This window comes from Oncorhynchus tshawytscha, linkage group LG10, assembly GCF_018296145.1.
Source record: "Oncorhynchus tshawytscha isolate Ot180627B linkage group LG10, Otsh_v2.0, whole genome shotgun sequence".
NCBI lineage: Eukaryota > Metazoa > Chordata > Actinopteri > Salmoniformes > Salmonidae > Oncorhynchus > Oncorhynchus tshawytscha.
In genome coordinates, this window is record NC_056438.1 from 17,293,359 (window position 1) to 17,317,726 (window position 24,368).

At 43.9% G+C, this 24,368-nt stretch overlaps 4 protein-coding genes and 1 non-coding gene across 11 annotated transcripts in view; 3 read left to right on the forward strand and 2 right to left on the reverse strand.

Annotated features, from left to right (window-relative positions):
- Positions 1-4,302: 4,302 nt before the first annotated feature.
- b4gat1 (beta-1,4-glucuronyltransferase 1) lies at positions 4,303-8,255 on the reverse strand. Its single transcript, XM_024434534.2, has 2 exons — positions 6,706-8,255; positions 4,303-5,740 (listed from the first exon to the last, which is right to left on the reverse strand). The coding sequence occupies exons 1-2, from the start codon at positions 7,810-7,812 to the stop codon at positions 5,549-5,551; spliced, it is 1,299 nt and encodes a 432-aa protein (XP_024290302.1). The 5' UTR covers positions 7,813-8,255; the 3' UTR covers positions 4,303-5,548.
- A 4,006-nt stretch (positions 8,256-12,261) lies between these two features.
- On the forward strand, positions 12,262-12,343 carry trnas-gcu. Its single transcript has one exon. It is a non-coding gene; the product is annotated as a tRNA-Ser (tRNA).
- A 669-nt stretch (positions 12,344-13,012) lies between these two features.
- Positions 13,013-16,400, reverse strand: LOC112259868 (prefoldin subunit 2). Of its 3 annotated transcripts, XM_024434543.2 has the most exons (5): positions 16,274-16,354; positions 15,680-15,724; positions 15,306-15,394; positions 14,880-15,003; positions 13,013-14,315 (listed from the first exon to the last, which is right to left on the reverse strand). In XM_024434543.2, exons 1-5 carry the CDS (start codon positions 16,352-16,354, stop codon positions 14,136-14,138), a joined length of 519 nt encoding a protein of 172 aa, XP_024290311.1. In that variant the 3' UTR covers positions 13,013-14,135. The 3 variants fall into 3 exon arrangements, with proteins under 3 accessions (XP_024290311.1, XP_024290312.1, XP_024290313.1); XM_024434544.2 differs by lacking the exon at positions 15,680-15,724 and having other exon boundaries at positions 16,274-16,400; XM_024434545.2 differs by lacking the exon at positions 16,274-16,354 and having other exon boundaries at positions 15,580-15,684.
- Positions 16,401-16,567: 167 nt separating this feature from the next.
- nit1 (nitrilase 1) lies at positions 16,568-19,545 on the forward strand. Of its 2 annotated transcripts, XM_024434542.2 has the most exons (7): positions 16,568-16,769; positions 17,237-17,473; positions 17,628-17,731; positions 17,802-17,938; positions 18,094-18,219; positions 18,536-18,545; positions 18,678-19,545. In XM_024434542.2, the coding sequence occupies exons 1-7, from the start codon at positions 16,672-16,674 to the stop codon at positions 18,803-18,805; spliced, it is 840 nt and encodes a 279-aa protein (XP_024290310.1). In that variant the 5' UTR covers positions 16,568-16,671; the 3' UTR covers positions 18,806-19,545. The 2 variants fall into 2 exon arrangements, with proteins under 2 accessions (XP_024290310.1, XP_024290309.1); XM_024434541.2 differs by having other exon boundaries at positions 18,536-19,545.
- Positions 19,546-19,675: 130 nt separating this feature from the next.
- Positions 19,676-24,368, forward strand: part of clcn3 (chloride channel 3) — a 56,211-nt gene continuing 51,518 nt past the window's right edge. For all 4 annotated transcript variants that reach the window (XM_042328248.1, XM_024434535.2, XM_042328252.1 and 1 more), the window contains exon 1: positions 19,676-19,938. The gene's annotated coding sequence lies outside the window, so the exon portion shown is untranslated. The remainder of the gene's footprint in view (positions 19,939-24,368) is intronic.

Here is a 24,368-nt window from a genome sequence, read left to right on the forward strand (position 1 = left end):
TTTAACAAATGGAAACTATTTCTACTGCTTTTTGTTATGGAAAAACATGTTTACCACAGTGTGTACCAGAGAGGTTTACTACAAAGCAGGATCAAGGAGTTAGCCAGCCAGCTAATTTACCTAAATAATCTAAGTGTAGCTTTTTCAATGAACAAGAAAATCCTTGTTATTTCTGGTTGTTTATCAAAAGTTAGCTGGCTAACTCATTGATCCTGATTTATTGTATCCCCTCTTGGTGCACTCGCCTCCACTTAGTCTTAATGCAATACAACATGTATCATGTCAAATCCTAACTGGGGTCCCAAGCTGAGGGCCCAATGAATGTGCAGCTGGTGTACAAACACAGTCAATATCATGTCATCCTTCATCTGTTACTACATCTGTTAAATGATTGTGATAGAGGATCTTGCATTAGCGCATCGATCGAGGAGACAGGTTTCATTTAGCTCCGTGTGACCAGTGTCAGGTCAGTAGGTTCCTGCTCCAACTTGTTGGTTCCTTGTTGTGTGTGTGTCTGTATGTATGTGTTCGAGCCTCAGTGCACGTGACAGTGTGCAACTATGTGTCAGAGGGGGACGCCCTGCCCGCCACCGTCCGTCTGTTCGCTCTTGATGAATTCATGCGACAGTGGGGAGGAGGGGAGAACTTGGAGGAGGCTTCTAGGAACCCGCTGGACAGCGGGGAAGACGACTTGAAGGCGAAAGAGGCGAGGACGACCTGGAGGCTAAAAGCAAGGCGCTGGTGAGGCTCGGTGAGAGAGATTACCGTGATCCGTTAGGCCTGATTGTCTTTGCCCCCGGTCAGTGTCACGCCCTATAAGAACTGCCCCTACTAGCTGGATACCAGGGGGGCGGAGGGTAGAAGGAAGACGTGTTAGCAGGATACGTTTAAGGTGCTAGCAGCCAGGGTGTCCAAGAACACTGGACATAACTGGCCAGAGTAATCTGGGTGCATCGGTGGGAACTCGTTCCATAAGCAGACATAACCTACTCCTGAAGCTGCCATTTGATGACTGATAAGCTCACACTCGTCTAAGTGAGACAGATCACTCCCTCCCGGAGTTCAGTGTTACCAGGTGACAAAAGCTGACCTGTTCCTCTCACCCCTCAGACAGATGTCTCACCTTTTTGGGGAAATGTATACATTTCATGTGTATACATGTGTTTGACCGGTTCCTCTCACCCTGAGACACAAGCACTTCTCACATTTTACTGAAGTGTAGTCCTATTTGGTTTATAGTTAGGATATTACTTAAGTAATTTAAAAAAAAACAATTTCCATGTAGTCAAAAGCTACTTTTGATTTAAATAAAAAAGAAGTCATAGTTAAGTTTTAACGTTGTTGATCGGTCATGACCTATCAGCTTGAGAGTGACCTCCGTTGAATTCAGGCAGACCCATCAGACATGGAACACTCAACAACTTCTACTTGGAGAGTGTAGGGCAGATTTGATTTCCCTTTTCTAGTTGGTGACATTTTATTTAACTTACCTCAATGTTGTTTCAATGACACAAAATCACTCAAAATGCACCTTGAGATAACCAGACAGCATTTATCCTGTACTGCATCATACAGTTATGTTATTCAACTCTGCATACAGAGACAGAGTCGTGGTTCAATTCAATTCCATACAACTTTACTTATCCCCTAAGGGGCAATCAATTAAGAAGGGCATTGATTGATTGATTTACCAGTCAAGTGCTCTCTAATGGTCAATCAACAGAGGTAGCCTGTCATTAGCAGCACGCAATAAGGTTTTAATGGTGAACCTTTTCAACGACTGACTGTTTAACATGCTGTGGCCATAGACAACAGGTCATTCAGCACTACTTTAATATATGGGCACGTCCCAAATGGCACCCTATTCCCTTTACAGTGCACCACTTTCGACCGGGGCCCATAGGGCTGTTAAAAGTAGTGCACTATAAAGGGAATAGGGTGCCATTTTGGGACACACATTGACTCTCCAGACCTAGTTTTGGGGTCACTGCTTCCTCACTCCACAAAGCCCCCCCCCCCCCACCAAAATAAAACACCACTAGGCCTGGGTATCCAGCTGGTCTGGCCTCCCCCCGTAGTACAGAAGCTGTCCACACACACACACTGTGTGAAACACAGCTCCTCCCCTCCTTGCTAATCCAGTGGTAGGCCTCCTGCTAGCTCCACATAGAGGCCAGCCCTAATTGCTCTTGTCGTAAAGCTCCCTGACCCAAATAAGCTGCAGCTCTCCAAAGCTGTGGAGATAAACCCCACTTTACCTCACCAAACCTGCTTAATACCACCCCCACCTCCCCCAAACACCATGGATGGGACGAGGTGGGGGTTACTAAGGAGGGGGCTGAGGGAGACACTGAGGAGAAGGGTAGGGAATCAGAGAGAGAGGAAGAGACAATATGCTAATAGTCATTGGTCCTGTGAGATAAAGGAGAGGAACACAAAAAATAAACGACAAAAGAAAAGAATGTTGAAGGAAGATTTTTTTTTTTAAATGATATGGTTGTGAAGTGGAGTTGTTGGGGTGAGAGAGGAGATGTGTATCAGTTTAGATAGGAAGACTTCCAAGAAATGTTCAGCTGGTGTTGAGATTATGAGCTGAACGGGTTGGTATGATGAACCAAGTGTCCAGCAGCAGTGATAGCGTGTTATTCACTTTGTCTCTCCACCTGGTTCGGGAACGCAAGGCGGCTTAGCCACAAAAATGTCACTTTGTCACGAACGTCCTCACGTGGCAACCGTCACACCACACCACTAGTCAGCTAACCTCATTAACTTGTGTTGTTGCTATTAAGTTTCTCTATACAACTGAGATGAGAGATTGTCATATAAATGTATATATTTTTATACCGTAACCACTTGCGACAGACTGTTTCGCAAGTCTTTAGTCCCTACTCGTGAAAAAATATATCATTTCCAGTTTGGTTTTCAGATATGCTTATACGGCTGTGTTTACACAGGCAGACCAATTTAGATTTTTGTTGCCCAGTTATGGGCGAAAGAGCTGAAATTGGAAAAAAAGACCAATATTAGTGGAAAAATATCAGAATTAGGCTGCCTGTGTAAACGCAGCCTATGAAGGCCTATGATTCCCCATAGAAATACATTAGGTTAGAAAAAAAAAAAACACCACCATGAAGTGAAAAACATCACTAGGCCATTCTAGTGTTGCTCTGTAGTTCCCTCTTATTGGAAGACTTCTAGGCTACGTCCCAATAATATCTCCTTTGTTCACTTCACTACACTGATTTGAAAGGACATTACTGGTATAATAAGGAATATGGTGGGAACTTCCACTAACCCTTGACTCCACCTCATCCACCCTCCCAATGCTTTCAGATTTGTGGGAAACTAGTGAACGATCACACATTTCAAAATAATTTGATATTATTGGGACGCAACCCCACTAGATGTGTGTCTGCCTTACAGATCTAATTCAACATACCCCTATCAGGCGTTAGGCAAATCACAGGGCTCGGTAGAGTTTACTTCAATACAGGTCATGTTGATTAGTAAAAAGGGGCCTTTAATTGGATGTTAGGCCAAATCACCTTTGGCGTCAGCTCCCATCGGTTTAGGGATATCTTTTAAACTCAGACATGTTGTGGCCTCACAAGCTGTGAACAACACCACACTACAGATACGGTTTGCTCGGATGGAAAGATACAAGTTCACTTGCAAATTCATGAATGGATAACTGTCCATTGTTTTATATATGTTGACTTTTCCACTTCCTGAATTGACAACGGAATTCATTAAAAAACGGGAGAGAAATGTGTAGTTTTTGCATCCAATCAACTAAGTCAGTACCCCCAACAGCACAACATTTTAATTTTAGCCCTGGACAAGCACACCTGACTCAACTTGTCAACTAATCATCAATCCCTCAATGAGTAGAATCAGGTGTGTTTGTCCAGGGCTTCAACAAAAATGTGCTGTTGGGGGTACTGGAGGACTGGAGTTGAACACTTATCTAAGATGTAAACACCTTCCCAATCATCTAAGAAATATATGGTTAGCATGAAAATCTACTGGATTGACGTACTCAGGAACTTGATTTAGAATCAACAGAACAAGAACTGTAGTCCTACAAGATATATCCTCTGAACATAGAGAACCTTCACTCCATTGCCTTCTGCTGGTGTGTGTTGCTACTACACACAAGTGTGTGCCAAAAAAACGTTCTACATAGCAAATTGAAATGGTCAAAAAATATTTTGATCGTTTTAAATAATGTAGTAACATAGTTCAGCCAATTAACTTCCACTCCAAATAGGACATTTCTTGAAAAGCAATTTAAGAATGAAGTTAAAAGTTTTGTTGTATTTTAATAGGAATCCAAACAAACCATGGACATTTACTTTCGGACAACTTGAACCACTCTCAAGTCAGGGAGAAAACATTACATTTGAAAAATATCTCACTAATATGTAAACTTTCAAAATGTAATTAAAAATGTACTCCCAAATAACTAAAAACAACATTTATTAGTGGTTGGAGTACAGAGCTTCTCTGTGCTACAGTAAGTTTTTCACAGGTCTAACGAGTCAGTCCCCATCTATGCAGAAAATAGTAATACTGTACCATATGTTCACACGCCAAATATCCAGGATGCAGACTATGGGTAGGTCCCGATTGGCACCCTATTGTTCTATTAGTAGTCTATAGGGAATAGGGTGCCATTTGGGACGGACGCTAGGGCCTACACACTGTACATGACCTGAACAGCTGATCACCTTTAAGAAAACAACATCAGTGTTCACAAAACACTTCACACTTCAAATATTCACAAACCATAACAATCTAATCCTTTATAAATAAGTGAGCATTTCAATTAAATAGAGTATCTATGTCAGTAGTAGTGAATAACATGTATATTATCCATTGCTTTTACAGTCTCTCTAAACATTCAATAGTGTTTGTAAAACCTGCAGGTATTAAATAAATAACTTTTTCCAGTTAACATGCTGGTATCATAACAGTGGTAAACCCAGACCACTCACTCTTTCCTGCTACATAGACTGCATCTCTCTATGGTAGTGTCCCAACTTATATAGAACAAGGTCATATTTACAAAATATTCTGTGTCACAAATACTCTGTAAGTAAAAAGTTTCAATGTTTTGTTCTCCTTGAGCTGGATGAAGGTCAGAGGGCACTGGAAACCACTGGAAATGATAGTACCACCCTCACTGTAAATACATAGGTAACGATGATGAAGAAACCCTAGTAGTCAGGTGTCTCTCCAGGGGTTGAATGAAAGAAAAATTTGCAGAAATTGATGGACCAGACTGGCTCATGTTGTAGTGTAGCGAGTCATTTGTTGATTTCTTGCTGGACAGAAGTCTTGTGAACTTCTCCAAATCAACCCCTAGAGCCATACTTAGGGGAGAAGTGATCCAATGCTGCATCACACTATAGGGCCAGACCGTACTATGTTGGCTTGGATATCATCCCTAGCACGATACCAGCAACTACGGTGGCTGCGTAACCAGGCCAACCCATTGATTCACCGTGTAGTGTCAATCAGGCACCAGTGTTCTCACCTGGTCTCCTCAGCAGCGTCGAGGGGAGGAGGGGTACTTGGTCTTCAGGCCCTCCTTGAAGCTGCGGAAGAGCAGGCGGTTCCTTCGGTTCTCCTCGTCTTTCCTGCTGTGGAACTCGCCCTGAACTTTGAACCCTTTGTGCACCACGAAGGCAGCGTTCAGCACGGAGAACCTGTAGCCTGCCACATGGAGCTCACAGGCCTAGGGAGGGGAGAGGAGAAGGGGGAGAAGAGGTAAGGGGTTCAATCTTGGTTACATCAGACCAGATAATCTCGTTTCTCATTGTTTGAGAGTCTTTAGGTGCCTTTTAGCAAACTCAAAGTGGGCTGTCATGTGTCTTTTACTGAGGAGTGCCTTCTGTCTGGCCACTCTACCATAAAGGCATGATTAGTGGAGTGCTGCAGAGATGCTTGTCCTTCTGGAAGGTTCTCCCATCTCCACAGAGTAACTCTGGAGCTCTGTGTCAGAGTGACCATCGGGTTCTCTGACCAAGGCCTTTCTTCCATTTAAGAATGGAGGCCACTGTGTTTTAGGGGACCTTCAATGCTGCCAAAATGTTTTGGTACCCTTCCCCAGATAAGTGCCTCGACACAATCCTGTCTGAGCTCTAAGGAAGATTTCTTCGACCTCATGGCTTGGATTTTGTTTTGACATGCACTGTCAACTGTGGGACCTTATATAGACAGGTTGTGTCTTTCCAAATCATGTCAATTGAATTGACCACAGGTGGACTCCAATCAAGTTGTAGAAACATCTCAAGGATGACCAATGGACACAGGATGTACCTGAGCTCAATTTCGAGTCTCCTACCAAACGATCTGAATAATTATGTAAATAAGGTATTTCTGTATTTATTTTTTATAAATTTACAAAAATGTCTGAAAACCTGTTTTCGCTTCATCATGATGGGGTATTGTGTGTAGATTCCTGAGGATTTTTAAAATCTATTTTAGAATAAGGCTATCACATAACAAAAAATGAAAAAAGTGAAGTGGTCTGAATACTTTCCAAAGACACTATATATTTTACTGCAGTGCAAGGGTTCTGCAGTGTACGGTGTCAGTTGATGTAATGAAGCCCTAACTGTTTGCAACCATACACACACATGTGCCGCATCTCCACTGCAATCTAGAGTACCTGGTTACCCGTATCCATACAGCACATACCTGGCTGATGCGGTTGAAGCCGTACTGCCTGAAGTTCTCGTCATACAAGGGCACGGTGCGGTGCCCAATGTAGAAGGGCTCCCAGGGGTCCACCCAGGACAATGTATAGGCCACATCCAGGGGACCCAAACCCTGACTGTGTCTGTTCACCCACTGAGAGTAGTTAGTGGGGGCCTGGCACCGCGGGCATAGCTCCTCGTAGAAGGGCCTCACCTCGCCCACCTGATACAGCTGCACCAGCTCCGACTTGGTGGCAGGCATCTTGCGTACGTGGCGGATCTCGAAGGCGGGCAGCACGAAGACCTCGTCCGTGGCGGGTTCACGTCTCATGACCAGTGCCAGAAACTGCTGGTGGAGGTCAGCACTGGGCGCCATGTCGATGTCGATGACCAGGATGTAGTTGGCTTCCGTGCCGCCACGGGCAACGTTCCGAAGGAGATTATTCGGGTAGGAGACGTTTCCATTTCCACCAATGGCGTAGTTCTGGTATTTGTCTCGGTGCGTCTCGAGCCTGGCAAACACAGCTGCACAGTCCTCAAGCCCGGTGAAATGCTCCCGGTCCTGCTCTGGGAAACTGGCCATCTGCCCAGAGTGGCACACTAAGTGAAAGTCCACCAAGGCCTGGATCTGAGGGCAGAAGATGGTGAGGGCGTAGACCAGGGCTGTGGCAAACTTGACATCTTGGCCATGAGCGAATATGGCCACAGAGAGAGGGTTTTGCCACCTTTCCACTAAAGAATTCAGGTGGTGCAAGTTGTTGATGGATGTGTGCGTTGCTAAGGCCAAGAAGTGAGAGTTGGCATCCGCTCCTGGTTTCTGATTGGTAGAGAAATCGCTTTTTATCAAGTTCTTGTACACGCGGTATTGTCCGCTGGGATCAAAGATACCCCCTGTGGACAGAGAGTACCTGAGACGCTCTTTCCGTGAGTTTTTCTCCGGGTTGGCATTTTTCTTGCCAGAGGTCCCGAAGAGCTCTGAGTATCGGTAGCGCTGCTGCTTACCGTGCAGTTTCGATAGGAAGGAGAGGTAGATCATTTGTAAGAGTGCCACGAGCACCAGAGCGCCGAGCACCACTTTGAACGCGGAACATTTCTTAGATAAATGCATTCCCGACCTTTACATGTACACCACATGCAGCAAGTCAAAAATACGTGAGCAATATGCCCCAGGAAGGTATCAAATCTACCACTGCTAGTTGGCTAGCTAGCTAGTTAGCTACACGGCGCTAGCTAGCTAATTTGGCAATTTGGGTACGTGGGGGAGCTCGAATATCTCGTGTCGTTGAAACCAGGCAGTGCTGACACAGTGTTCGATTTTAGATCGTGAAATCATTGTACGTGCCTCCTTCATATCTGATGCTTTGCGGTTCTGTCTATCTCATAGCGTTTCAGGAACATCAACAAGACGTTAGGACGTGTTATTCTTCTTCGATGGGGTTTTAGCGATTGGCATCCAACTTTATGGTGCATTACCGACACCTACTGTACTGGAGTACGGAGAGAAACCAAATCCTACATGCCAGCCCCGTTGCTCTTAAAAATATAAAATATGTGTGACTATATCTAATGACGTTCTACTCAATATACTCTAAACTAATTTCCTGTATCCCCTTCTCCCTCATACTGGATCTCAGCCTCGCTCCTTCCCACACTGCAGCAATACATGCTCCAAGGTGTGTGTTCCCTGGCAATAATCACATTTTGCTGTTGGATGCTTTCCGATCACATTTAAGTTCTTATTAAACTAGCCGTGTCCCACCCTTAATCTTGTAAAAATAGCCTCCTCTCTTCTGTCCCTTCCTCTCGACCTCCCCTCCCCGACTTTCCTCTGTACTGGAAATATATACTTTTCCTTGGTATCTGTAGTCTCTCCAACACTTCCAGATCAACAACTGGAGGCAGGAGAAGCCATGGTGGATGTACAGGAATAGCTACTGTTAGACTAAACTCCCTTGCATACAGTCCCATCTCCTTCACCTGGGTATTACCCATCCACCCAAAGCTTGTGTTCTGCCTTCGCCAATTCCAATTCCTCCTTTGGTCGCTTTTCCTTCCAGTTCTCTGCTGCCAATGAAAAAAATCACTGAAGCTGGAGACCAATACTTCCCTCACTAACTTTAAGTACCAGCTGTCAGAGCAGCTCACAGATCACTGCACCTGTACATAGCCCATCTGTAAATAGCCCATCCAACTACCTCATCCCCTTCCCCCCCTCCTCCTTTGCACCCCAGTATCTCTACTTGCACATTCATCTTCTGCACATCTATCACTCCAGTGTTTAATTGCTAAATTGTAATTATTCCCCCACTATGGCCTATGTCCTTATCTTACCTCATTTGCACACACTGTAAATATACTGTTTCTCTATTATGTTATTGACTGTATGTTTGTTTATTCCATGTGTAACTGTGTGTCGCACTGCTTTGCTTTATCTTGGCCAGATCCCAGTTGTAAATGAGAACTTGTTCTCAACTAGCCTACCTGGTTAAATATAGGTGAAAAAAAAGGGCAGCTGCTGTCTCCTAATCTGCAATGGCATATCCCCAATCTCCACCTGTAGTGCAGCCACTGGGGATGTCCGAAACACCCCTCTACATATTCCAAGTCCTTGCTCCAGTATGACATCTAGCCTTTCCAATGAGGTCCGGGCTGCCCAACCATACGCAATACTGCCATAGTCTATTACAGATTGGATCAATGCAACATACATTATCCTCAATGAGGAACGCCCAGCCCCTCACTCCTTCCCTGTCAGACAGTGCATCACATTTGAGCACCTTCTTACACTTTCCCAACACTCAATGTGTTCTGCCCAGGTCAGTCTAGTGTCAACGTTTACCCCAAGGAACCTGAAGAACCCCACCCTCTCCAAGTTTTTCCCATATAACCTCAAGCATACCTCATCTCCCACCTTCCTTCTGGTAAAGAACAGTGTCTGAGTTCTCTACAGAGAACCGGAATTCCCACATTAATGCCCACTGCTCTACCTCCTCACTTGCTTCCTGTAACTTCCTGACTACGTATGGCACATTTCTTCCCCTCTTCCATGAGGCCCCATCATCTGCAAATAACAACCTCCCAATATCTGGCTGTACCTGAGAGTAAACATTATTGATTATGATTGAGAACAACAGAGGACGAATCACACTCCCCTGTGGTGTACCGTTATCTCAAAAGGATAGACCTTCCAAACAGGAAATCCTTTATCCAGTTGTACGTTTTTCCTCCTACCCCAATGATATCAAGCTTGATTAACAACCCCTCCTTCCACATCATATCATACTTCTCCACATCAAAAAAGACAGCTACAACAGTCTCCTTGTTCACCTGAGCCTTCCTGACCTCTGTTTCTAAGCAGAGCACTGGGTCCATAGTTCCCCTACCGTTCCTGAACCCACTCTGATGTTGCGATACTAACCCCCTGCTCTCCAGAAAGTAAGTTAGCATCCCTCCTATCCTCCCTCCTATCTAGTGCCCCAGGATGCTCCTCTCTCGTTCTCCCTCTCCCTCTACTTGGCCATTTCCATCCATCTGCCCCCCCCCCATTAAAATCCCCACACCACATTACTTATATCCTGGCCCTCCACCCTCTTCAGCACTTCCAGGTCCAATATCTTCCAGGGGTTTTAGTTGTTCACTACCACTAGCACCCGTACTTGCTTTTAAAAGGTAGCACATCACCCCCCTCCCCCTACATCTCTGTCTTTACGAACCACAAGTGGTGCAGTGGTCTAAGGCACTGCATTGCAGTTGCTAGCTGTGCCACTAAAGATCCTGGTTTGAGTCCAGGGGCTGTCTCAGCCGGCCCATGGGGCGGCGCACAATTGGCCCTGCGTCATCCGGGTTAGGGGAGGGTTTGTCTGGCAGGGATGTCCTTGTCCCATCACGCTCTAGTGACTCCTGTGGCGTGGCAGGCTGGGCGCATGCACGTTGACACGGTCGCCAGGTGTACGGTGTTTCCTTGGACATGTTGGTGTGGCTGGCTTCTGGGTTAAGAGGGCATTGTGTCAAGAAGCAGTGTGGCTTTGTTGGGTTGTGTTTCTGAGGACTCAGGGATCTCAACCTTCGCCTCTTCGGAGACCGTACAGGAGTTGCAGCGATGAGACAAGACTGTAACTACCAATTGGATACCACGAAATTGCAGATTTTCTTTACAAAAATATCTATGTATACCATATTGTCGCCCACCTGCCCCATAATCCCCGGTCTAGATGCTCCTAACCATCTCGCCCTTGAACCTGTATCTCCCTGGATCACCCTCACTGCCTCTGCATATGACACCCTTCTCTCCACTCTCACTTGTTGCACCTCCACTGCCTGCTTCATTGCCGCACACCCACTATGAGCACCACCACAGCTGCAGCACTTTGTTTGTACACCATCCCAACACTTCCCATACTCACGCTCCCCTCCACACCTCTTTTTCTCTTTACAGACTGTTGCCACACACCCAAACTTCTGGCAGTTATAACATCTTAAAGGCTTTGGTACATAAGCCCTCACCTAATAACTCATATATCCTATGGTTACTTTATTTGGCAGTACCCAGTCCTTGAAGTGTAACAGAATAGACAGTAACATAATCTACCCTAACTCCACCCCTTGTTGCTTGCAATCTTTGAATACACTAAAACGCCTCCTCTCAAATTGTACCTCTTTAGTGCTAACACTCACAGGCACTCCTGTTATCACCCGTTTAATCCACTGCTTCCCTGCTTGATCAGTCCAGCTGCTCAACACCACCTTACACTTCCCTATTTGCGCCACTCTGAGAGCGTTTCCCCTCTGCGCCATGTCCTTACAGAATACCAACAAGCTCCCATCTCTTAACACTTTAGCATTGACAACTTCCCCAATCAACTATTTTATCACAGCCGTCAACCTTATCGTACTCATCGCCCCAACTCCTCCTTCCTCCCTAAACTTCAGAATCACTTTATGGTCCTCACCTCCATGCTCCCCTCGCGATTTATCTAGCCCTTCCTCGGCACTTTCTACCTCCGAACTGCGGCTAGCTTTGGAAACTATGTTGCTCTCCTCAAACTTCCTTTTCTGCCTCCATAGACCTCACTCTCCCCTTCAAACCCCTTCTCCCTTTCTATCCCGCTTTATTTTTCTTACTCCCTCCTTCATTCGTACCACTATGCTTCACTTTCTTATCCATCACTATCTCCTACCATCTCTGACCCAATCGCAGCACAGCCGTGCCGAGTAAAGTTTGAATGTTTTTTTAATCAAAGATTGATCGCTAGCCTCAAGTTCAGACACGAAGCCTTGTGTGTTTGGAGTAGGGGCAACTGTGATATTGTCTATGCGCTTTTCATGTTACCACAAACCCTAGAATAGAAGGGCATATAGAGTTTGACATAATGGAGCATTTATTGTGTTCATAGCAAACAGCTGGGCGTTCAAATATGCTGTGCGGCTAGCTAGCACTTTTATGAAAATGGTATCTTGAATATGAAAAGCCAGTATTACAAAATTAATAAAATAAAAAACACTGGTTTGTCGTGAACTTGAGATAAATTGTATTGTTGCTTCTAAAGTATACGTTGAGGACGAGGTGGCCGAGTGGTTAAGGCGATGGACTGCTAATCCATTGTGCTCTGCACGCGTGGGTTCGAATCCCATCCTCGTCGGTAATTATTTTCCCATCTCACGAATAGTAGTGCTATAATGTACAAACACTATCTGCCAAATAGTCCATATCCGTGTTTGTTGAAATTAACACGATCTTGGTCAAAACCACCAGTACCTTTGCCTCCTATGAAACTATTCTAACGTTACATTAAAACAGGTCGCAGTTGCAAATGAGAACTTGTTCTTAACTAGCCTACCTGGTTAAATAAAGGTGAAATAAAAAAATTAGTATAGCCAAACTATTTACTTTAGTAAATTGTGAAAGAATGTATGAATGATCGATTATATACAGTAAGTACCAAGAGCATGTTCACGTTGCTGTGTACAGTTCCATCACCTACCCTGGACACACAATCCAAACCTTTTTTGTATGGGTACTGTATGAACGTCATTAACGCACCCTTCTAACAGGTACTGTATAGTTTACTTGGGCCGGGGGATGGCATGCCATAGCTCTGTGACAGCTGGTAGGTCCATCCTCTGAAGATGTTGTCCAGGTTTGTTTCATGTGGTATTTCAGGTATTTGCCCATGAAAGGGTCCCCACAGCAGAACGAGACTGCTGGCGGCTTTCTAAAGACGCTTGAAACAGTGACCACCAGCAAACTGATTGTATAATATGACTTATATATTATGTATATACAGGCAAAAAGCAGCAGAGATCAGAAACCATGTTTACATTTATTTTTATTCCTAAACATTCACACAAAAAAAACTAATTTTCTCCACACAACTACATGGTGACAGATGATGTAGTTTAGGGCTGTGTGCTTCAGATACTTTGGGGGCACTTAAGACTATACCAATACATCAGCTGTCAGAGACTGGGCGTGTCTGAAATGGCACCCTCAGCAAAAGTAGTGCGCTATATAGGGAACAGGCTGCCGTTTGGGAGGCTGATTTTACAACCAGATACTCTGGGCACACTGTTTTTTTATTTTCTCAAATGCACATAGAAATGTGAGTTATAGATCTGTCATTATCATCGAACACAAGTCTAAGAAGCAGCAAATATGTTCTGTGCGTGCAATTTCTATGCTCCCTGATCTTAAGTTTCATTTTTTGCTTCTTTAATTTAGGTTTTGTACACCAGCTTCCAACAGCTGGAAATACAATATTTTGGTTATGGAAAAATATATTTCACAGCAGTTTAGAGCGTACAATGATTTCTACACTTGCTTGTTTTGTCACAAACTGAAATTAGGAGAACTACTAGAATTTTAGCAATGAGGATATTTCGGAGCTATTTCTGCACAGTGCACCTTCAAGAAAGATTGAAACGATACAGTGCGTTGTTATGAAGTGTTTTTCCAATCAGATTGTCATTCCTTTTGCAAGCATTATTTTACAGCATGCCAGAGACAAACCTCAAAAACAGAGCCCCCAACAACAGGATCATAATATACATTGAAATATGACTGACAATAGAGTATAAATAAACTTCAAATCAATACATGGTCATCAAGAAGGCATGTCTTTTACAACAATCATCGCGTAAGATTTTGATGAGACACTGTCTTGAGTAAAAGGCGAAAGGCTTGTAATTAAACCAGAGTGTAAGTGAAATGTTGGTTTAAGTTTTGTTGAACTACAGGTGAAAAGGGATCACTTTGATCTGAAATGAATGTTCTGGATAATCTGGCCCTTGTGACATTGGTTAATTATATAATTTCTTTCATGCAAGACACACGTCAAACTCTGCCTTTGAAATGCCTTCCAGGATCTGTGCTGACTTGATGCTCGATGGCATTCCGCACAATTTCCTATCGCACTAAAGTCTCCACACACAAAGCTATGAAACTAGAACGCCGGCACCGCCTTTAGACCCGCCCCCATTGGAGGTAGCTGCCGATTTGCCCTGTCCTTCCTCTCCTTCTCCCACCAATCGGATATTGTATTTTTCCCGATACTCTGTGAGCTCCCGGCCTTTTGTCTGCATCTGTATGTTGAGGGACTCTACAATCTTTGATATCTGTAAGGAAAAGAGAGGGGACAGCAGAAAGATAATCATGATGTATGATCAGCAGTGATTTAGTTTTACAAGATAGTATTGCAACAACCTATAGCATTGGTAATTATGTTAAAGGAAAGACGCACCATAATTAACGTTGATCGTGTGCAGTTGATTATGTGCTGGGTGTCAACGAACGGTAGTGATTTAACATGCAGAATTGTCAGGAAATGAAAATAAAGTAAAGGCCGGCATTCTTGTCGGAGGCGTCAGTTGCTCTAGTGCTTTGTCTTTATTAAAAACACTTCCAAGTGAGATTGCCCTCTTGGGAACGTTATGCAACTGGAGTGTTTGGACTGTAGTGTGGCTGGAGTACTTTGGAACCAGAAGGTTAGAGGTTTTCTTCCCCAGTCGGACTACGCTCATGGCCACCACATCATGTACATATTGACAGTTGATATATTAATGGTATCTTCTCATCAAACAATCTTATTTTAGACAGCCCTTTTTACAACAGCAGTCATTCCAAAGTGCTTTACAGCAACCCCGGATTATACCCCAAAGAGCAAGCAAACAAAAGCTTACCTGTTCTTTATTGCTTCCCAGAGCTGGTAAGACTTCCTTAACCGTCCTCTCCACGAGCACCCCGCCCACCAGTCGGAAGCACTTCCTGGTTGGATCCACGTCTTTTAGGGTCTCGATGACTAGGCTGAGAAAAAAAGAGGGACGTTGTGAGAGGAATGTAATAAGGGTGAATATCAAAAATCTAAAAGTTAAGACATTATGCTCCTCCCTTTGGACCCTTTCCTCCAATGCATTTTGAGAGGGAGGCGAGGAGAGGAAATGAGGAATCCAGGGAAGACTTGATTCACCCCCCAGTGTCCAAATCTCTCATCTCTTAACACCTTACAGACTGATCAAAGATCATTCCTCTCTGTGGCCAAGTCCATAGTTAAGTCCACAGAGGTGAACAGTGAGTGAAATAGAAGCGGGAACTAGTACTGTAGTTACCTGTGCTCGTTGATCTCCATCTCTAGCTCTGCAGCCTTTGAGGCCATGCTGCGCTGTTCTGAGCGCATCCTCTGAAATGCAGCCACAACCTTTTGAACACACCAAACAGATCACATTAAAACATTATCTCATTATAATATATGCCCTTTAGCAAACCCTTTAATACAAAGTGACTGAAAAATCTGGTGACCTGTGGGAAGGCCTGCGTGGGCAACAACTTTAGTCAGTGTCAAAGCTCTCTTACAGTAGTGCATGCATACATACATATTCGTACCCAGGTCCCTAGTGGGAGTCGAAACCATGATCCTAGCGTTGCAAGCACCATGCTCTACCAACTCAGGGCAGCCACAACACACACAGATTTCTGAACTTACATTAGATTGAACAAAGTTGCAAAAAGCCTCGTTATATAGGCCTACCTGGAAAAGGAAATATTATTAGACCATTTATTGATTAGCTACAAGTAAATACAATAGTCGTTTATTTGTGATTTGTCAAACTGGCTGTATTACTAATGCGGTTCTGTATGCCACTGGTTGGCAAGGGAGAGCGACGCTAATAGCACGAACTGTGACAGGCAGAAATAGTTTCTCATCTGCTCGACAGCTCAACTAATCCCTTCCTTGCAATTCGCCTGAGTATCTTACGTTAATGAATACTGATAGAAACCTAGTCAGGCTAAAATATTTCAGTTAACTAAAATTATTATAAACTCAATGAGGTATTGTGAATACGACTGATACCAGACTTGGCCTCTAAATCATAAAATATCAGTTTTGAGGAACACACTAGTAGGAAGCAGACGATGGGAGCGAGCTAGCTAGATAGCTAGCTTGCTAACGTTAACTAGCCAGATGCGTGACTGGCAAGTCCAGGTTTGTATCTCAAAGCCCGCAACTATTAAACAGCATTTGCTAACAACACATGAATATTCGGACAGTTAAGGAGTTAAAGGAGAGTGGGGATACCTGCTCGGCCGACGGCCCTGTTTGTTTCCCCCCGATAATGTTGCTGGGTTTGCTAACCGTGCTGCTACTGTTCGCTGCCATCTTGGAAGGGTGTCGCTAGTGGTGAGGGCTGAGGGCCCAAGGCTTACCATCTTGAGCTGTCTCATGTGATTGCCTGTTAGGAAAATCGTAATCAAAACAACACATGAAGAATGTTGTACTAGCTTGTCTCGTAGTCGTGCAATTTGGCGCCGCAAACACAACGTAGGTAGTTACATTGTTTTGATACTTTACTGACTGGATTTTGCATTAACTTGAAATTAAAACAGAGTCCAAAGTACAGCACGAGCAAAGAAGAGACTTTCTGGTGTTGCTCAGTCGGATACAGACAGATTTGTTTTGACACTTGCGTCAAGCCAATGTTCGTGCTCAGGTGCAGTTTGAGAAGAACTCGGGTGAAACATTTACTGGACTGTCATTCTTCTTGGGGCTCGAGCTGCATTGGGGTGCATCACAGGTAACGACACCAGTTAACCGTTTAACGTTGTTAATGCATGTGTCTGTTACCATAGCCCATTAAATGGGGGATTAGGGTTGAATTGGTTATTCTAAAATTAAAATGTATTGCCTTTAATTCATTTTCTGTCAAGGTCTACTAGTGTCACTGACTTGTGAATGTAGGTCAATGAGTAATGTTCAGCTATTATAACTAGCCACATATTTTTGACCCCTTACACTAACATTAACCCTTTAGATGCTTGACTTTAAAAAAAAACTAGGCAAGTCAGTTAAGAACAAACTCTTATTTACAATGTTGGCCTAGAAACAGTGGGCTAACTGCCTTGTTCCGGGGCAGAATGACAGATTTTTACCTTGTCAGCTCTGGGATTTGATCTAGCAACATTTTGGCTACTGGCCCAATGCTCTATCCACTAGGCTACCTGCCGCCCGACTTAATGTAAGCTCAAGTGTCTTTCTTTCCAGGATGTCATCATCATCGCCTCATCCAGTGGCAGCGGTGTGCCAGGTGACCGCAACCCCTGACAAGGAGGCCAACTTCACTGCCTGCAAGCGATTGGTGCAGGCGGCAAAAGAGGGTGGAGCCAGCATGGTGTTCCTACCTGAGGGGTTTGACTACATCGGCTCTAGTCGAGAGGAGACCCTGAATCTGTCTGAGAGGCTAACTGGAGACATTATCTCACGCTACACACTGCTCGCCAAGTGAGTACTCCTAGCTACTGAGTGTGGTTGTCTATTCTATTCATTTCTATTACATCCTAGTCTAATAATAATTATTGAATGGGTGGACTTCATCTCATCTTGTTCTGTTATTGATTAGTGTTTTTGCAGTTAATCCACATCTGTCCTTTCTTAGGAAGCTGAGCGTGTGGCTATCTCTTGGAGGGTTTCATGAGAGAGGGCATGACTGGGAGACGGACAGGCGAATCTACAACAGTCACATCATCATAAATGAAAAGGGTATGAACACACACACACACACACACACACACACACACTGAAGTGCTGACACTTTCACTTAACCCTACAGGTGATATAGTGTCCGTATACAGGAAGTCCCACTTGTTTGATGTGGAGCTGCCAGGAAGAGGCGTGTCCTTAAAAGAGAGTGCCTTCACCATACCTGGATCCAGCCTCATTCCTCCAGTTCAAACTCCCATTGGCAAGGTCATTCTATGATTCCACCAATCCTGCTCTCATTGAATTGTTATTGCATTTCACCAATCCTGCTCTCATTGAATTGTTATTGCAACTAACCTCCATCTTTGTACACCAGATTCTTAGATCTAACCCCAGTATTCTGTCACTGTATTGTGTTCCAGGTGGGACTGGGTATCTGTTATGACCTGAGGTTCCCTGAGCTGTCATTGGCCCTGCTGCGACAGGGGGCGGAGATTCTGACCTACCCGTCAGCGTTCACTGTGGCCACAGGAGCTGCCCATTGGGAGGTGGGATAGATTTTTGCAGAAACACACATCTTCCTCTGTCTTGTACTATAATTTCTACTAGCTACTATTTCTAGCACTGCTATTTCTATGTTTTAATACAAGTTATAACAGTGTTGTTCGAACATGGTCTTGGGGACCCACAGGGTATGCAGGCTTTTGTTCCAGTCCAATACTTACACACCTGATTCAAATCATAAACTTCATTAGTTGATTCAGGTGCCTTAGTACTGGGCTAGAACCCCTGTGGATCCTACTCTTTAGGACCCGTATTGAAGAATGTGGACCAATATAAAACACGCTGCTCTTCTAACCGCAGGTGTTGCTTCGCGCCAGGGCCATTGAGACCCAGTGCTTTGTCCTTGCTGCAGCCCAAGTGGGCAGTCACCATGAGAAGCGTTCGTCGTACGGCCACGCCCTGGCTGTGGACCCGTGGGGGGTGGTGATGGGGGACTGTGGAGGAGAGAACACAGGCATGGCTCTGCTGGAGATTGACTTGGAGAAGCTCAGGGACACACAGAGAAACATGCCTGTGCAGCAACATCGCAGAGACACTAGCTTCTACTACAGTTTGGGTGGAAAGGACTGACAATCAAAGGTGTGTCCTAATTCTCCACACTTTTTCTTGAAGTGTGCACTTGTGCACTCCCCCACATAGATTTAACAGCATAGGATTGGCGTAAACCTGTGGCCATTACACCAATCCTATCATTTTTAATCCATGTGGGTACAATCAAATTTCAGGGAAAAGGGTGGAGAATTGAAACATAACCACGTTCCTATCAGAAAAAAACACTGGAAGAGCAGATTTACCATGTTAATGATGTCAACGTTGGTATGCTGTATACAACCAGTAGATGGTGATATTGGTATGAGGATTTTACACTCTTTTTTTTTTATACCACAAATGAGTTATGATGCTGTAATCAAGCTTTTAAAGATCACCAGCTTTTAAAGATGTGATTGACTTTCTGGCTTTTTGACCTTTCAAACAAGAGAAACTAGATTTTCTAGACACAATCCAATGTTCGGCATGACCAGAAGATATTCCTCTCTTACCAAATGCATGGGGGTTTCCAATGAAGCACTGTATGTGTGTGTTATGATGGATGAAATGAGGACATGGATGAAAGAATCTGTTTAATAATACATTCATTATATAGGTCAAATCCTTTGTTTGCTAGAAATGTGTCATTTGATCTTGTTTGTATTCAAATCTAAAACATTGCACTCTGACTATTCCCAATCCATTGTCATAGTTTTGGCTTTTAATGTATATTGTTTTATTGTACTTGATGAAACATTTTAATAATAATGTCAAATCCAGCCTCTTTGCTTCTTCTCTCGCTCCTTACGACGGCGGGCGATCAAGAAACCGGATGTTAACGTCACCGGTACAGGATTTTTCCCCCACTAGACAGTACAGCCACAAAGTCGTTAATATCATGAAAACTAAAAATAACTTTTGGTCTTAATTTAACGTTAGGGTTAGTCATAAGGTTAGCAGTGTGGTTACGGTTAGGTTTAAAAAAATAATCGAAATTGTAGAAATAGGCGGGGTTTATTACTTTATGTATGTATGTATGAATTAACTAGTGACGACCCACAGGAGCGGGACAAAAAACATGGGGAGAATGTCAAATATATTTGAGTGAAAACTCTCCGTTTCTACTCAAGAAAAGGATGATTCGGTATGTCCCGGGTGGAATAGGGATTGCAAAGGTAAAGTATGTTGCTGGTACACACCGCGATGTGATGAGGTTATATTTTACACACTATCGTAACTACCGTTGGCAATTTTAACTGTGAATACATGTTGCTCATCTCTCCATGCATTATGCTTTAAATAATTGTCACCATAATGATGTTGCACATATTCAGCATATGATGCATTTATAGAGAAGTTTGACAGGTCAGTTATGCATATAATAAGAAATCGCTTTGTGAAATTCGCCATACCAAATGGTGGAGTTGCATCAAAATCGATCAGGCCCCCCTTAACCAACTGATGTTATGAAGGAGCGCTCGAGCCCCTGCCAGTCGTAGCTTGTTTGTTAGCAAAATTCTAGTTGGCTTTTATATCAGACTACGAGACAGTTATTCGCAGATAAATCGTACTTATTTGTGGTTCTAACTAGCTGGCGGCATCTTTTATGTGACATTTAGGATGATGTCATTGTAAGTTATAACATTTGTTGTATCATCCAGAAACACTGCTGACCTAGCTTTAAAAAAATGTCATAGCACCCCCATGGCATGATACATCAGAAAGGCGCGTGATGACAGAACTGTAGTTGCAGTGGAACTTGGTATAATCATGCTTATTTAGTGGCAAGGGAGCTTACACAGCAAAACAGAGATACATATAGTTTGTATTGCATGCAGATGTTATGGCATAAATCTATATGGAGGTATTGCATAGTGATATTTATTTTTCCTTCCTTACTTTTCACCCATGCGTTGTCCGGAATGGAATGTGTCAGCTGTGTTCTACATACTGCAAAATATGATGCTAGGGTGAGTATGGGGCATAGATTGGCCTCTGCATGTGAGCAACAGGAAAGAACCTCAGGCCTCACAACACCATTTCTTTGGGTGAACATTTGCTTTTTTAGGATAAGTGGATGTCTTTTTCTAGTTTCTGCTCGTATTCATTTGCCCCATGCAGCTACAGGTAACTGCCAAAATAAAGGAAACACCAACATAAAGTGTCCTAATGGGGAATTGGGCCACCAGAGCCAGAACAGATTCAATGCACCGTGGCATAGATTCTACAAGTGCCTGGAACTCTGGTGTCACATCCCTCCAATATTCTTGCACACAAAAAATCCATAATTTGGTGTTATATTGGGGGTGGAAAACGCTGTCTCAGGCACCGCTCCAGAATCTCCCATAAGTGTTCAGTTGGTGACTGATTCGGCCATGGCATATGATTTACATCGTTTTCATGCTCATCAAACCATTCCGTGACCACTAGTGCCCTGTGGAGGAGGGGATTGTCATCCTATGGGGGCATAGCCATGGTAGGCAACATAATGGCCCGCTCATAATTTTATACATGACCCTTAGCATGATGAGATGTAATTGCTTAATAAAGTCATGAGCCACACTTGTCTTTTCAGTGCTGCATGATTAAGTTAGCCTTCTGGAGCTCTTGACCAGAGCATCGGTTGGAGTCCATTGTGCTTGAAGTGGACTGAAATAGGTGCCTGCTGGTACTCTTTATATTATTTAAGTGCATGGTGGCATTCATAGTATGCAATCTCAACCACACTGCACACTGCCCTAACCCATCTGGACAAGAGGAATACTTATGTGAGAATGCTGTTCATCGACTACAGCTCGGCATTCAACACCATAGTACCCTCCAAGCTCGTCATCAAGCTCGAGACCCTGGGTCTCGACCCCGCCCTGTGCAACTGGGTACTGGACTTCCTGACGGGCCGCCCCCAGGTGGTGAGGGTAGGCAACAACATCTCCTCCCCGCTGATCCTCAACACTGGGGCCCCACAAGGGTGCGTTCTGAGCCCTCTCCTGTACTCCCTGTTCACCCACGACTGCGTGGCCATGCACGCCTCCAACTCAATCATCAAGTTTGCGGACGACACAACAGTGGTAGGCTTGATTACCAACAACGACGAGACGGCCTACAGGGAGGAGGTGAGGGCCCTCGGAGTGTGGTGTCAGGAAAATAACCTCACACTCAACGTCAACAAAACTAAGGAGATGATTGTGGACTTCAGGAAACAGCAGAGGGAACACCCCCATCCACATCGATGGAACAGTAGTGGAGAGGGTAGCAAGTTTTAAGTTCCTCGGCATACACATCACAGACAAACTGAATTGGTCCACTCACACAGACAGCATCGTGAGGAAGGCGCAGCAGCGCCTCTTCAACCTCAGGAGGCTGAAGAAATTCAGCTTGTCACCAAAAGCACTCACAAACTTCTACAGATGCACAATCGAGAGCATCCTGGCGGGCTGTATCACCGCCTGGTATGGCAACTGCACCGCCCTCAACCGTAAGGCTCTCCAGAGGGTAGTGAGGTCTGCACAACGCATCACCGGGGGCAAACTACCTGCCCTCCAGGACACCTACACCACCCGATGCTACAGGAAGGCCATAAAGATCATCAAGGACATCAACCACCGAGCCACTGCCTGTTCACCCCGCTGTCATCCAGAAGGCGAGGTCAGTACAGGTGCATCAAAGCTGGGACCGAGAGACTGAAAAACAGCTTCTATCTCAAGGCCATCAGACTGTTAAACAGCCACCACTAACATTGAGTGGCTACTGCCAACACACTGTCAATGACACTGACTCTACTCCAGCCACTTTAATCATGGGAATTGATGGGAAATGATGTAAATATATCACTAGCCACTTTAAACAATGCTACCTTATATAATGTTACTTACCCTACATTATTCATCTCATATGCATACGTTGATACTGTACTCTATATCATCGACTGCATCCTTATGTAATACATGTATCACTAGCCACTTTAACTATGCCACTTGGTTTACATACTTATCTCATATGTATATACTGTACTCGATATCATCTACTGTATCTTGCCTATGCTGCTCTGTACCATCACTCATTCATATATCCTTATGTACATATTCTTTATCCCCTTACACTGTGTATAAGACAGTAGTTTTTTTGGAATTGTTAGTTAGATTACTTGTTCGTTATTACTGCATTGTCGGAACTAGAAGCACAAGCATTTCGCTACACTCGCATTAACATCTGCTAACCATGTGTATGTGACAAATAAAATTGGATTTGATTTGATTTGAAGAGACAATATTCATGTCCATATTTGGTGTTCCATCTATGACAGTGCTGACACATTATAGAAGAATCATCTGTTTTTAACTCTCACTTCTACAATGTGACATCACAAGTTCCTTTTATTTAAGGTTTCTCACAACTTGCAATTGAACAGTTTTGCATTATAAGGCTATATCCTTGATTATTACAGTAGGTAGGGAAGGTATAGTAGTTTAAAAAAAAATATATATATTGCTTTTATTTTGTTTGGAGGTGTGTCAAGTCAACCTGTAGTGTTGGCAGTGGGGACTATGCCTTACAGGAGATGTGATCATATCACCTGAGGGACAGGCAAAACGCTGAGTCATATCCCAGCAACAGTCTCCCCTGGCAACTCTTAGCTCCTTGACTACTGACAGAAGAGAACCCTTTCTCCTCTACTCTATAAGTTGTAGGAGGTGTCAATAATGCTGTTGCCATTCAAACACATATGTTCTACACACCTCACTCCTCTCACACATTCTAAAATGTCAGAGTGAAAATTGATAAGGAACAAGTATCCATTGTAGCAGGGTTGGGGGTGTAATGGATGTGAAACATTAGCTTAGTTAGCGGTGGTGCGCGCTAAATAGTGTTTCAATCAGTTACGTCACTTGCTCTGAGACCTTGAAGTAGTAGTTCCCCTTGCTCTGCAAGGGCCGGGGCTTTTGTGGAGCGATGGGTAACGATGCTTCGTGGGTGACTGTTGTTGATGTGTGCAGAGGGTCCCTGGTTTGCGCCCGGGTATGGGCGAGGGGGCGGTCTAAAGTTATACTGTTACAGGGGCAATTCCATTTAAATTCCAGTCAATTCAGGAAGAACACTGAAATTCCAATTATCTTCAAAGCTTTTCAAGAAATCTTTTTTTGGGGGGGAATTTGGTTTATTTTCTGAATTGACCCCATCACTTCATTTTAGTAGCTGTTTATAAAGTCATCATCCTGTCAACTTTAACCTAATGCTGTATTTGTTCTGATTCAAGATCAAAAGCTTAGCCTTAGTGTGCAGTAAGCAACTTCATGTACCTGACATCTGTTGGATTGAAGTCTATAAAGATACTTAGCCAATTTATGATTGATCATTTCATACCCGTTTGGTTTGTCATGTCAGGCTGGTTCTGAGACTCTCCTGGGAGTGTTAATTTCACTATTGGCTCTTATTGGGCTGTTGTAAACTAAACATTTCCCTCTGTTGATAATGAAGGCTGAAGTTTGTTAAATTGACCAATAATGTTCACGACTTTACCTCAACCTTGTGAAAAGGTGAGAGGAAGAAACATGCACCTCTCCAGACTGGGTAGGAACAGACAGTTCCATGTGAAAATGTAACAAGA

Bases quoted from the DNA above. Each gene is read 5' to 3' on its own strand.
- b4gat1 (XM_024434534.2), bottom strand. From the start codon at position 7,812: ATGCATTTATCTAAGAAATGTTCCGCGTTCAAAGTGGTGCTCGGCGCT. The intron at 5,741-6,705 runs GTATGTGCTGTA...TCCCCTCCCTAG, and splicing joins GCTTCAACCGCATCAGCCAG to GCCTGTGAGCTCCATGTGGC.
- LOC112259868 (XM_024434543.2), bottom strand. From the start codon at position 16,354: ATGGCAGCGAACAGTAGCAGCACGGTTAGCAAACCCAGCAACATTATC. The intron at 15,395-15,679 runs GTAAGTTCAGAA...TGTGTTCAAAAG, and splicing joins GCAACTTTGTTCAATCTAAT to GTTGTGGCTGCATTTCAGAG. The intron at 14,316-14,879 runs GTAAGCTTTTGT...TTTTCCTTACAG, and splicing joins TGGGAAGCAATAAAGAACAG to ATATCAAAGATTGTAGAGTC.
- nit1 (XM_024434541.2), top strand. From the start codon at position 16,672: ATGTTCGTGCTCAGGTGCAGTTTGAGAAGAACTCGGGTGAAACATTTA. The intron at 17,474-17,627 runs GTGAGTACTCCT...GTCCTTTCTTAG, and splicing joins CGCTACACACTGCTCGCCAA to GAAGCTGAGCGTGTGGCTAT. The intron at 17,939-18,093 runs GTCATTCTATGA...ATTGTGTTCCAG, and splicing joins TTCAAACTCCCATTGGCAAG to GTGGGACTGGGTATCTGTTA.